Here is a 13,619-nt window from a genome sequence, read left to right on the forward strand (position 1 = left end):
TTTTACTTTCTTGTTTCCTTTACACCTGACACTATTCTGTGGCTGAGTGAGTGTGCTTAATTATAGCAAGCCACATGCTGGGACATTGTAGTGCAAGTTCATGCTCTGTTCTGTAGCAAGGTTATTGGTATATTAGTGTGCTGTAGTGTTGGGTACTCTCCAATGCTGCCATGTGTTATGGTGAGAAAATCACAGTAGAACCACAGATTGCCATGTTGACACTATAGAGCACCAGTAATTGTTTTGATTGTAACAGCTTATTTCCTTGACGATTATCATGTAACTATGAGCACAATTTGCTTCCTTGAAAATTATAACATGACCAAAAGGTTCTGTTTGTATAAGAGTTCATTATAAAAACAAAAATATTTGTTTAAAGGAAACCTAGGGATGGATGGGTGGGTGTGTGTGTGCACGTGTGGTAGGGAAAAAAGCATGGCTATGTAACCTTGCTTATTCTTGCATCTGTCAGAAAACTACATTGTAAGGAACAAAAATGTGTAATGTGTGCATATTGGGTAATTGCAATGAACGAGCTCCGCCAGAATTACGTGCACACTTTGTGGGTTCGCTTTTTTTTGCTTTCAACTGCCTGGATCCAGTAACTAATAGTCTTTTTTAAAAATCTATGTTTATTGCATTAATTCTGCAATTTATGTTGCATAAAATGCCGATGTAGGCAGGATTTTACCTGAAGTGTTTTCAGTTCTTTTTTAAAATAGTGCACATTACTGTTTATGATATTGCAGTGTCATGGTTCATGTGAAGGTTATTGCCATCTTCATTTGATCAGATGTGATGTAGCATAAAGGAGCTGCATATGTCTCTAATTACTGATCTTTGAGAGTGCTCTTTACAGTGAGAGGAGCCCGCCAAAAGTGGGAAGAATTTAGAGTTTGGATCTACTATGTTTTGAGACCCCTTCAACTTGGCTTTTCTCCCTTCAGTGTGAAGCACTGGGAGCCATTTTTCTGTTTGAGGCACACTCCCTGTACAGTCTGCACAGAGCCAATGGCCATGAGGAATGCTGAATACTGCTTCCACAGTGTGCACAGGGCAATTTGCCATGAGGGGCGCTGTACAGTGCTTCAGATGTGAATCCAGAATGGTTTTGTTGCTTCCCTGGTGCCAGTATCAAGGATGTCACTGAGCAGCTACACAACACTCTGGTGGGGGAGGATGGACAGCCAGCGGTTGTAGGTCCATATTGGTAACAACGACATAAGTAGAAAGAGGGATGAGGGCTGCAGGCAGATTTTTGGGGAGCGAAGGGGAAAAAACTAGCAAGCAGGACCTTGAAGGTAGTAATCTCCGGGTTATTCCCGATGCTGAGTACTAGTGAGTATAGAAATAAAGAGGATAAAGCAGATGAATGTGTGGCTGGAGGCGCAGGAGGGAGGTCTTTAGATTCTTGGGATATTGGTACTATTTCTGGAGGAGATGGGACCTGTACAGGTCGGATGGGCTGCACCTAAACAGAGCTGAAAGCAGTGTCTTTGCTGGGCAGTTTGCTAGTGCTATTTGGGAGGGTTTAAGCTAACTTGACGGGGATGGGAACCAGGAGATAGGATTAGAGAGGAAAAACAGAGTTCACAAAGGATTAAGAGATGCAGATAGTGTTAGAGAAAGAAATAATTAGGTAGGGTCAGAGCATGAGGGAATGCACGAAGGTCTAAACTAGGTTTACTGTGCATGTATGTGAAAACAGTGTAGTAATTTAATTAGGTTGATGAGCTGCAGGCGCAGATAGGCATGTGGGATTGTGATGCAGTGGATTAACTATTCAAAGTGCCTGGCTGTACACTCAAATGCATGAAGGAAAGATCATAGAACTGGTCAGAATAACAGCTTTACAGAAATTCCGGATATGACGGTTGGCGGCGTATACAGTTTGGGTACTTCATAAAGGTCACAAAAATATATAAGTATGTATGGGTGGGGAAGCCATTTGGCCCATCTAGCTCAGCCTTACATAGAATCCTACGTTGAAGGTCACAGCATCTAAGTGTATCTTGAATAATTCCAGGAATGTTGTGGTTTTATCAGGTTGGGATCAGAAGCTGAAGAGACAAAGGGGGCAATTTTAGCCTAACCCACACATGGGGAAACTTGCTGGATCAGGTGCAGTTTACCTGCATTTTGTTCTTGCACTTCAGTGGAGAATAATATTGGGAGAATTGTAAAAACAGCCTGCCGTCCAATCCCAGGGGTCTCTAGCCTAGCAGATTTGGTTTAATTTTCTCCCTTGACCCACGGTGCCTGCCGTTCCAGGCTTACTTGACTTTCTTTCTCATCCCATTCCTTTGGTAGACTTTGAGATTCACTGATTTTTTTTTTTAGACATAACCTGCTTGCTATTGGCATGACTATATTTGTAAAAGATTTCTAGCTTGTTATTTATATTTCATTTTATCAATTCTCCAATAATGGCTAGCAATTTTGTGGAAATTGTTCCAGCACAGGAACCCACTAGTGCAAAGTGCAAACCAGCAATTATGCATACTGTACTACTTGCTCTTAAGCTCCGTTTACATTGTTTTAATGATGTGCTCAAGTTCCTAGCACTCAGGTTTCAAGCAGTTGGTGACATTCCCAAAGTAAGCTTGCTGAATTTGCTGAAATCATGAAAACCTGATTTCAAAAACTATACACAACTCTTCTTCCCTGCTTTAATGATTCTGGCAATGTTTACTTCATGAAGATTGCAGTACGTGTGAAAGCCTCATGTTGGAAGCTAGTAGGACTATCAGACCACTAAATCCAACAGCCAAAATGTACAAGATTACTTAATTTGTCCACTTGTATTCACATCCAAAAGTACGGAGAAAAACCACCTCAAGATGATGTTCTGCCTCTCTGTCTCTCCCCCCACCCCCACACCCGGACTCCTGGCTCCTGGTTCCCTCTAACCCCACTGAATACAGGCTGCTCCAAAGTACAATAGCTGAGCTGTTCAGTAAAATTACAACTTTATGGACCAACTTCACTGGTAAACTGTGACCATAAATTCTTAGCTAGCATTCTTGCACTTAGGCTTGGAAACATGAAACACCAGCTGGCTCATGAGGGCCAGACAGGATTTGTCTGTGGGCGGCAATTGCAGTAATATAAGCCATTTTTGAGGATTTTAATTTAATAAAACAAATGAAATTTCATCTGTTGATCCTTTCATTAAATGCTGAGAAAGCATTTGTTAAAATGGGCTTCTTTTCATAGCTCTTGATTATTATTTTGGGTTTGTACAAGGAATGGTTGGCTACAAGTCTCCATCTGCGATTTCCCGTTCTTGGTTGGGGTGTCTGGGAAAGCAGGAAGCACAGATTTATTACTTACTCTGCTAGAGGTGCAGAGAACAAAAGGAGTCATTTTAAATGAGATTAGTAACCAAATGCCCCAGGCTATGCTCTCACAATTTCTAGTAGCCAGTTCCAGGCTTGTGTTGACAGAAATAAAAGCAAAAAATGCTGGGAAAACTCAGCAGGTTGGACAGCTTCTGTGGAGGGAGAAACAAAATTTGATGTTTTAAGTGAACTTTTGTCAAAATTAGAACAAGTTTTAAGCAAGCACAGAAAAGAGGAGGATCGGAAAGAACAAAAGGGGAGGTCTGTGATGTGATGGAAGACGGAAGAGATGAAATGACAAAAGTGATGAAGGTGCAAGGCAAAAGGAGACGGTAATGGGTCAAACAAAGAAACAATCTAAAAGAGGTGTAAATGGGAAAATCAGAATCATTATCAACAACTGTCTCCTGAAAATACAGGAGCAAAAATTATGATCTGAAATTGTTGAACTCAATGAATCGGGAAAGCAGCGAGGTACCTAATTGAAAGATGAAGTGCTGTTCCTCAGACTTATATTTAGTATTGAGCTTCAAGGAACAGTTTAGGAGACCAAGGACAACATGGGAGAGAGGTGGGACTTTTTCCAATTCTGGTGAAAGGTCATTGCCTGAAACGTTAACCCCTTTCTCTATCCAAAACAAAAATAAAAATACCTGGAAAAACTCAGCAGGTCTGACAGCATCTGCTGAGAGGAACACAGTTAACGTTTCGAGTCCGTATGACTCTTCAACAGAACTAAGGAAAAATAGAAGTGAGGTGAAATATAAGCTGGTTTAAGGGGCGGGGGGGCGGTGGTGGTGGGACAAGTAGAGCTGGATAGAGGACCAGTGATAGGTGGAGATTGCCAAAAAATGTCATAGACAAAAGGACAAAGAGGTGTTGAAGGTGGTGATATTATCTAAGGAATGTGCTAATAGGTGGCATTAAGGGTAGAAAGCAGGATGAGCAAGGTACCATTTGAACACACCACCCTGCTCTCATGCCCACATGTCCGTCCTCGGCCTGCTGCAATGTTCCAGTGAAGCTCAACGCAAACTGGAGTAACAGCACCTCATCTTCCGACCAGGCACTTTACAGACTTCCGGACTGAATATTGAGTTCAACAACTTCAGATCATGAACTCTCTCCTCCATCCCCATCCCCTTTCCGATCCCCCTTTTTCCATTAATTCATATATATTTTCCTTTTCCCACCTATTTCCATTATTTTTGAATGTATTTCCATCCATTGTTTTATCTCTACCTTTTTAGCCTATTTCGATCCCTTCCTCCCACCCCACCCCACCCCCACTAGGGTATCTGTACCTTGCTCGTCCTGCTTTCTACCCTTAATGTCACCATTAGCACATTTCTTAGCTAATATCACCACCGTCAACACCTCTTTGTCCTTTTGTCTATGAGATCTTTTGGCAATCTCCATCTATCACTGGCCCTCTATCCAGCTCTACCTGTCCTCCCCCCCCCTCCCCCCTAAACCAGCTTATGTTTCACCTCTTCTCTATTTTTCCTTAGTTCTGTTGAAGAGTCATACGGACCTGTTAACTGTATTCCTCTCCGCAGATACTGTCAGACCTGCTGAGTTTTTCCAGGTATTTTTGTTTTTGTCATAGGTTGACATGTCTGAGAAGAATTGCTATTGTTCCAAGGATTTGCTAATAGAATTTATAAAGTCAGAGGGTGGCGATTCAGCCTAGTATGCCTGTGCTCACGCTAGCCCTTCATCTGGAGCTTTTGACTTAATCCTATTTTCTTGTGTATTTCCGGTATTTCATATTCATTTCAAATAGTTATTCAATTCGTTTTTTAAATGGTGTTGGTCCCTGGCTAAATGGTACTTATGGTAAAGTATTCCACCTTTGTAAAAAAAAGTTCTACTAGCTTCCTCCTCCTCCTCCTCCTCATGATACACTGAAATCTAACAACTGATTCACTAAGAAGTGGAAACTATCTTTCACTATTTACAGTCAAAACCATTTAATATCTTGAAAGCCTCCAGTGGAAAAAGCCCCAATTTTTCAAGCCTTTCTTCATGGCAACAACCTCATTTTCCTGGTATGATTCCAAAGAATATTTGCTGTATACTTTGTGGTTCTGATGTATTTCCTATATTAGGTACCCTACAATTTTCCAACCTGGCCTAACCAATGTGTTTTACCAATTCACCGTTACTTCCTTTTTATACTTTGTGCCTCTATTTATAACACCCGATATCCCATTTTACATTGATCTTTTCTATTTGCAGTCTAATCATTTAAAAGATTTGAATATCTGTACTCTTAAGAAGTGTATAATTTAGGATAACTTCCTTTGGGTATATTACTACAAAAGTGCACTTCACTGCATTGAATTGTTTCTGCCAGCTATCTGCTTACTCTGTTAACTTGTCTGTTTTCTTACAGCTTTCTGCATTCTCTTAGTTTGCCAAAGCCCTTACTTGATATTGATGTTTGCTGCTGATACTGTTATCTTTGGTACTTCTGCCTCTTGGGTTCAAGCTTTATTCCAGAACTTGAGCATATACTTAAGCTTATACTTAATTAATGGGGGAGTACTGCATTATCAGAAATGCTGTATTCAGATGAGATGCTTCTTATTGTGGCCATCTCCCAATCAGTGCCATGCATCTTAACTTTGGCGGCCAGCCTTCTATACAGCATTAAATACTCAGTGGAAATCCATACATATTCATTGCATTCTTTTTATCCATACACTGATTTTTCTCTCAAAAAATAGCCAACCACGATCTGTCATTTACAAACCTATTCGGACACTTCCTGATTAGCCCAAGACTCTCTCAAGTGTTCAATAACTTCATACTATATTAGGGACTGTAGGAGTTTATCTACAGCGAACATGAAACAAATTGGCCGTTAATTTCCTGGTTTATTCTCTGCCCCCCCACCCCCCACCCTTTTTTAAAAAAAAACGTTTGCCACCCATTGGCATAACTCCCATTTCCAAAAGCTTTTGGTTCAAGCCTCTATCTTTTCCTTAACTACTTCAATATTTTCGGATGCCTTATACTTGAGCATGTATTTCCTTTGAAAACTCATCTCTACTAGTGGGCATTTCACATTTTTCATAAGAACATAAGAAATAGCAGGACTAGGCCATTCAGCCCTTCGAACCTGCTCCGCCAATCAGTAAGCTCATCGCTGATCTACCGCAACACCTCCTTTCTGCACTATCCTCATATTCCATGATTCCCTTTACATCCAGAAATCTATTGATCTTTATCTTGAATATATCCTGAGCATCTGCAGCTCTCCGGGTACAGAATTCCAAAGATTCACCAGCCTTTTCAGTGAAGAAATGTTTCCTCATCTCAGTCTAAAATGGTTCATGTGACCCTTGGTTCTAGACTCGCAGTCATGGGAAATGTTTTTCCAACATCTGCCCTTAAGAATGTTATGAGTTTTAGTGAGATCATGTTTCATTTGTCTATATTCTAAGGAATATAGTTCTAGTCTACTCAATTTCTCCTCGTAGGACAATTCCCTCTCCCTAGGAATCTATCTAGTGAACTTTTGTTGCTATTTCAAGTGACCAGCAGTTACAGTCCTCTTCTTAACCTTAGTCCATTTTTATCACTTCCTTTTTATATCCCTGATTTCTTCTGTTACCACACGGTTGTTTAAAGCTCATTTTTACTTTGGCCTTTTGATCTAAGGCATCTCTACTTCTGATATGTCCCTTTCATTCCTAGTTAAAATATACTTATCTTGTATCTTCTCCAGCATTCTTCCACTGCTGGTCTGCTGTTTGTTCAATTTTCCCAGCCAGTTATTCTAGATTAGGTCCTCTTTCATCCCAGCAAAATTTAATTCCAGATAAATTGGATTATCAGCATTTTCTTTTAACCAAGAAGGGGTTGGAATGTAATATTGCTGCTTAGAAAGTCTGGTAGTCAATTTGTGTCTCTCTGTGTAACAGGATGTTACCAAATTGTGTGTTTCCTTATATAAACTCCACTTGTTCCCCACCCCCTCAAAAGCTTTATAAACCTTGTCCCTTTTTAAAAAGTTCCTATTCTGTGCCATCAGACTGCCTGTTTCTTTTGAGTTCCTTATAAATACTTATAAGGAACATTGCTTTATGCTTTTTATTGCCATGCTGCTGCCAACAGCTGCTCTGACTTCAGTGGAAGCGCTGTAGAGTAAAAGAGGTGACACTGCTGTGTTCGGAGGTGCCCAGAGACCTGGCTTTTAGGTTTGCCCATATAGGTTGGCAAAGGTGTTTCTCACTTGCTGACTTGACCTATATGGACTTTACCTCCGTCTGGTAACCAGAAAATGAGGCTGACTGCCTGGCTTGTACATGAAAGCTCGATTACAGAATGCTGTATCCCCCGCCTTTTATTCCTCCACTACCAGCTGTTTCATTTTACCCCTACTCCTTCTAGCCTCACCACCATATATGAGGAGCTCATGGACATTGTTCATCACTAAGATTGAGACCATTTGTTCAGTTATTTCTGCTACTGCCTGGATTACTTTCTGAAATAGCTGCATGCTTGGGAGCCAATAACCAGTAAATGAATGTTCTAAATATTGGCAATTCAATGCCGATGATCAGCTGCGCTAATTTGCACAGAACCTGGCTGGCATCGCAACACAATCAATTATTCCTGCTGTATTTTAAATTTCATGGCATGGAAGCCTTGTACTGAGCATTTGCTGCTAGCAATTTGTGGCACAGTGATTCCTGCTTCACTGGCTTCACGGTGGTTCTGCTTTACATGAGTCACATAAACGTAAAATGGCATATGCTGGGGATCTGAAATAGAAAGTACCAAAAATATATAATGGATTAGTTATAGTGATAGGGGGAGGGAGGGAGAGAGGTTAATATTTTGGGGTAGGACATGTCGTCAGTATTGTGGAAATGTGGTGAAAGTGCAAAAGAATGAATTGGATATGAGTGGAGTATTTAGGCGACATGTTCGAGCGCAGCCTTGAGAAGCTGAAAATGTAGCGGTTTTGCTGTTTGTGCAATGTTGACTAAAGAGGAAGGTGCCAGCTTACTTGATTTTTGATAGGTATCAGAAAGTTTTGTAGAAATGTTTGACAACTTAACCTTTTGTCTAGTCATTGGATTGCTTTGTAGAGAAAGAAATATTAGCCTTGTTCATGTAGCCAAATAGGTTACATTAATATCCTATTTGGGTAGTTTGCGATCTTATCTTTCCCACCATCCCTTGCTGACTCTCTTTCCCTTTCTCCTTTCAGGTGTATGTTTCGTTTTCCCAGCACTGTGATAAAGATTACGTTTACGTCGCTTTACAGTAAGCAGGAGGTGAAGGAGGAGCAGCCACCATCTCCCATCCGTCCGCTCCGCCCGCAGATCTCGCCACTCAAAATTAACATTCCTGATCCAAACATTGACCTGGTCAGCCCCATCCCCTCACCCACTGGTACCATCAGGTAGGAGCCTCAAAAACTGAGAATTGTATCTCCTATGAAAGAGTGCCACTGTATGTCCCAATTGGGAGCCCTGGGACGTGGAAGAGACTTGTTGTTGGGTATTGGGGACAGTGCATGTGGCAACAGGACTGGTTGCAAGAGTGGCCTAGGCCACTCTGAGATGGGCAGTTTACTGCACCAGAATTGTGGTTACAAAGTCCTGCTTTTAACTCCCATGACAGAGCATTGGGAACCATGTTGTATTTTGCTCCTTTACTAAGTTGGAGGTTTTTTTTTGTTGTGTGTGTGTTTGATTAAAGCAACACAAACATGAGTGCAAAGTTCATTATCAGTGCATTGAACTATATGTTTTTGGTTAATTTTAAACAAGCATTTTTGCAATAGCTGTAAAGGCAATCCTTCTGTCAAGCTCATTATTATGTGACTGAAGCCAGTCTTTTAGTGATGCAGTAAGGATTAACTTGCATGTGCACAGTTGGGCTGTTAGTTCAGTGATGAAGATAACTTTGACACCACTTGGTTTGATGTTGGATGGAAATTAGCTTCAAAGGCTGATTATTTTTTTCAAACCATCAGAGACCAATTTTTTTTCCAGTGGTGAGGGGGACCGGGTGTTGGGTTGAGTGGGCAGGATTTCTCTTTCCCCAAAAGAATAGTAACACGTGAAGACTAAAATTTAAGAAATAAATAGCCAATATAAGGAATGTTAATTTGAAAAGGTTAAAAATAGCTTGAAGTAAAAATAGAGAAGAGGAACATGGGGAGGGGGACAAAGATGGAATCACAATGGGAAGACAGGGCAGACAAGTTTGAAATTTTATTTTAAGATGGCTGCAACAAGATGAGGCAGCTGCAGCAAATTGCCATCAGGAATAGAACAGGGAGTTGGAGACAAACCCCATTAAAATTAACCAGGAACTTTTGTGAATCGTAAAGGCTTCTATACTAGTCGGAACCTTGGGCAGAAATCTCTTGAGTTTGGGCCTTGTTTTGCAGGCTTTAGATTACAAAGTTAGACCATTTGATCAGTTTTTAAGAGCCAACTGAGGCGCAAAAGGCAGTAGTGGACAGACAGGAGGTCTTTTTAAAGTTAGCTGAGGTGGAAAGAGCTTTCTAGCTGGTTGAGCTGAAAAGAGCAATAGTGGGGTGTGCTGTTGGGCTTGGGTGAGCATAAAATAAATTCCTGTCCAATTTGGAACCAGTATTCCTGAAAGCCTTTTGGATATCTCAGGAAACTCTCAGTAGTGCTTTGATTTCAGTGTTGGCAAATTCCACTGTTTATAGCTACAGGCTTATCTTGCTATTGAATATTGACTGCAAAGAAATGACGAAGGTACTAACATTACATATGGAAGCAGTGGTTCCACATATTATAGTGATCAGGTAGGATTTGCTAAAGGCTGTTAATCGGAGTAAACTTGCACACATTTTCAAACTACTTGCAGTGAATACCATATCCCAGGGACATCCGATTGGATGCTGAGAAAGTGTTCAATAGGATAGAATGACGGTATTTGCTGTGTAGCTTGGAGAAATTTAACTTTGGCCCTCATTTCTTCAACAGGATAAGAGTGCTGTACAAACTAGCTTTAGTTACAATAACTATTATCTCCCTTTTTGATTGTGCTGGCCAAGTGTACGAGGCTTGTTGCTTGCTTTTTTTATTATTATTTGTAGAGTCTGAGAATCCCTGACAATTACCATAAGGCTGGATCCTCATACAAGGTTCAAGTGTGAAAAACAGAAGATTTTCTGAATGCACACTATTAGTATTGTTACCTGTCCCCCTCCTGTCTAATGATGCTCATCAGATTAAGGCCCAATTTTAGAATACAGTATTAAATGGTGCAAGTCAGACACTCTTAGCTTAAATGGCTTAATTTTACTAAGGGTTTGAAGGTGTAATGTGAAATGTTGCCCACCTTTGGTAAATACCTACATGTCTATGTTGACTAGCTTAAGTTTGACGTGTCACATTTTAAGGAAATTGCCTTGTTTATTGTATGAGATAGCAATCACCCATACATTGTAATTTTTCTTGGTTCTATTTGGGAAGAGTGGCCTCTGTGCCAGTTCCCTGTCTTTAGATCATCATCATCATCATCATCTGGCATGGGCTTCCCTTGAGTTTTTGGAGGGTAATACATATCTAAGGAGACCCATTTTTCTGTACATACACGAGTGGGGCGATTGCATAAAATGACACATAATTACATAGAATATGCAGCACAGAAACAGTCCATCCAGCCCAACTAGTTTGTGTTAATGTTCATACTCCATGCTGGTTTTCTCCAATTCCAACGATCTGATCTTTAGCCTTTCAACATATCTATTTCCCTTTTCTCATGTACTCCTCTAGTTTCCATTTGAAAGTATCTAAGCTATTTGCCTCACCCACTTCCTGTGGTAGGGAGTTCAACTTTTGAGTAAAGAAATTTCCCTATTAGATTTATTAGTAACTTGTATTTATGGTCCCTAGTTTTGGATTCTCCCACAAGTTTTCTTTTTCTTTCATAGGATGAGGGCATTGCTGGCAAGGTCAGCATTTGTTGCCTATCCCTAATTGACCTTGAACTGGGTGGCTTGCTAGGCCATTTCAGAGGGCAGTCAAGAGTCAACCACATTGCTGTGGGTCGGGAATCACATGTAGGCCAGACCGGGTAAGGATGACAGATTTTGTTCCCTGTCGGGCATAAGTGAACCAGGTGGATTATTACAACAATCAATGATGGCTGTCATTGGTACCATTACTAAGATTAGCTTTATATTCCAGAATTATGAAGAGTTTAAATTCCACCATGCTCCCCAGGGCATTTGCCTGGGCCTCTGGATTACTAGTCCAGTGACATTACCACTATGCCACCATCTCCCCCTAAAGTGGAAAAAGTCTCTTCACATTCTACTGTGTCCAACCCAGTCATAATTTTTAAAGATCTCTAATTCTTCTCTTAAGAAGTAAGCCCCAACCTGTTCAATCTCTCTTCATTGCTGGAACCTCTTGTTTCTTGTACCATCCTTGTAAGTCTTTTGTGCACTTTCCCCAGTGCTGCTATATCCTTTTTATAGTATGCTATACCAGAACTGTACACAGTATTCAAAGTGCATCCTGACCAGAGTCCTATAGAAGTTTAACATAATTCTTATTCTAGCAGGGGGCAAGAAAAGCCACTGAAATTATATATTTATCTGTAGTGGCATATATGTAGCAAATGCCATAAAATGGAAAGGACTATACAGTGTTCCCTGAACAGTGGGAGTTGCAGAGGCCAGAAACGGATTCAGTGTTGGGTCTGCACAATGCAAGCATACTTGCAAGATAAAGTAAATTCACTGATGATATGAAAACTGTGCATCTGTTGTCTATTGCCACCTTGCCCCATCCATCAGTGCTCAGAGACAGCTGCTGCTGTGATGTGGAGCAGTCGGCATTTTCCACTACTTGGTTTTTAAAATTGTACAGAAAAGGATTCGACAGCCTAATGATATTAGTTAGTGGTGCTGAGAATTGTTAATGTAATTTTAAATGATTTGGTGTGCACCTTGTAGGCACCACTTTCAAGGTAAAGGTTGTTTTTTTGTTTTAAGTAATCATCTATTGATGTATTACAAACTAATACTTGGCTAGATTGTGTTACATGGCAACAACTGATTGAGAGCTCAGACGATGTTCGAATCCATTTGAACAAAGCTGGAGTGATTGAATATAGTTCCAAAGTGCTTGCTGTTTAACAAAGCATAGCTATGCACTTTTTCTTCTTCTTCCATGAGATGTGGGTGTTGATGGAAAGGTCAGTATTTGTTGCCCATCCCTAATTCCCTTGAGTGGTTGGTGGTGAACCTTCTCCTTGAACCCTTGCTGTCCATGTGATGTAGGTACACTCACAGTGCTGTCAGGAAGGGAATTCTAGGATTGACCCAGCGACAGTAAAATAATGACTATGTAGTTCCAAGTCAGGGTGTTGTGTGACTTGGCTGCCCTTGTCCTTCTAGGTAGTAGAGGTCATAGGTTTGGAAAGTGCTGTTGGAGGAGCCTTGGTGAATTGCTGCAGTGCATCTTGTAGGTGGTACACACTGCTGCCACTGTGCATTGGTGGTGGAGGGAGTGTTCTGTTGAAGGGTCATGAGGACTCGAAACATCAACTGTACTCTTCTCCGCCGATGCTGCCAGACCTGCTGAGTTTTTCCAGGTATTCCTGTTTCTGTTTTCGTTGTGGAGGGAGTGAATGTTGAAGGTGGGGTGCCAGTCAAGTGGGCCATTATGTCCTGGATTGTGTTGAGCTTCTTGCGTATTGCTGAAGCCGCACCCATCCAAGCAAGTGGAGATTATTCCATCAGGCTCCTGACTTGTGCCTTGTAGATGGTCGACAGACTTTGGGGAGTAAGGAGTTCCTCGCTGAAGAATTCCGCAGTATTTGTATGGCTTTTCCGGTTCAGTTTCTGGTCAATGGTAACCCTCGGGATGTTGATAGTGGGGGATTCAGCGATGGTAATGCCATTGAATCTCAAGGGGTGATGGTTAGATTCTCTCTTGTTGAAGAAGGTGATTGCCTGGCACTTGCGTGCCCCAAATGTTACATGCCACTTATCAGCCCAAGCCTGAATATTGTCCAGGTCCTGCTGCATATGGACATGGACTGCTTCAGTATCTGAGTTGCAAATGGTGTGGAACATTGTGCAATCATCAGCAAACATCCCCACTTCTGACCTTTATGACAGAGGGAAGATCAAGCAGCTGAAGATGGTTGGGCCTAGGACACATTTAAAAAAAAAAATAGTTTAGTGTATTTTAAAAGACACAAATTAAGTACAATTAACAACCAGGCACAAGTCAGGAGTGTGATGGGTTTACTGTCCAC

General features: G+C 41.1%; 1 protein-coding gene across 1 annotated transcript in view; it reads left to right on the forward strand.

The window, feature by feature from the left end:
- foxk1 (forkhead box K1) overlaps positions 1–13,619 on the forward strand; it is a 98,715-nt gene that overhangs the window by 41,549 nt on the left and 43,547 nt on the right. The window contains exon 2 of the mRNA XM_078558603.1: positions 8,569–8,763. Coding sequence (XP_078414729.1) covers positions 8,569–8,763 — 195 coding nt within the window. The remainder of the gene's footprint in view (positions 1–8,568; positions 8,764–13,619) is intronic.

This window comes from Cetorhinus maximus, chromosome 15 (genome assembly GCF_964194155.1).
Source record: "Cetorhinus maximus chromosome 15, sCetMax3.hap1.1, whole genome shotgun sequence".
Taxonomy (NCBI): domain Eukaryota; kingdom Metazoa; phylum Chordata; class Chondrichthyes; order Lamniformes; family Cetorhinidae; genus Cetorhinus; species Cetorhinus maximus.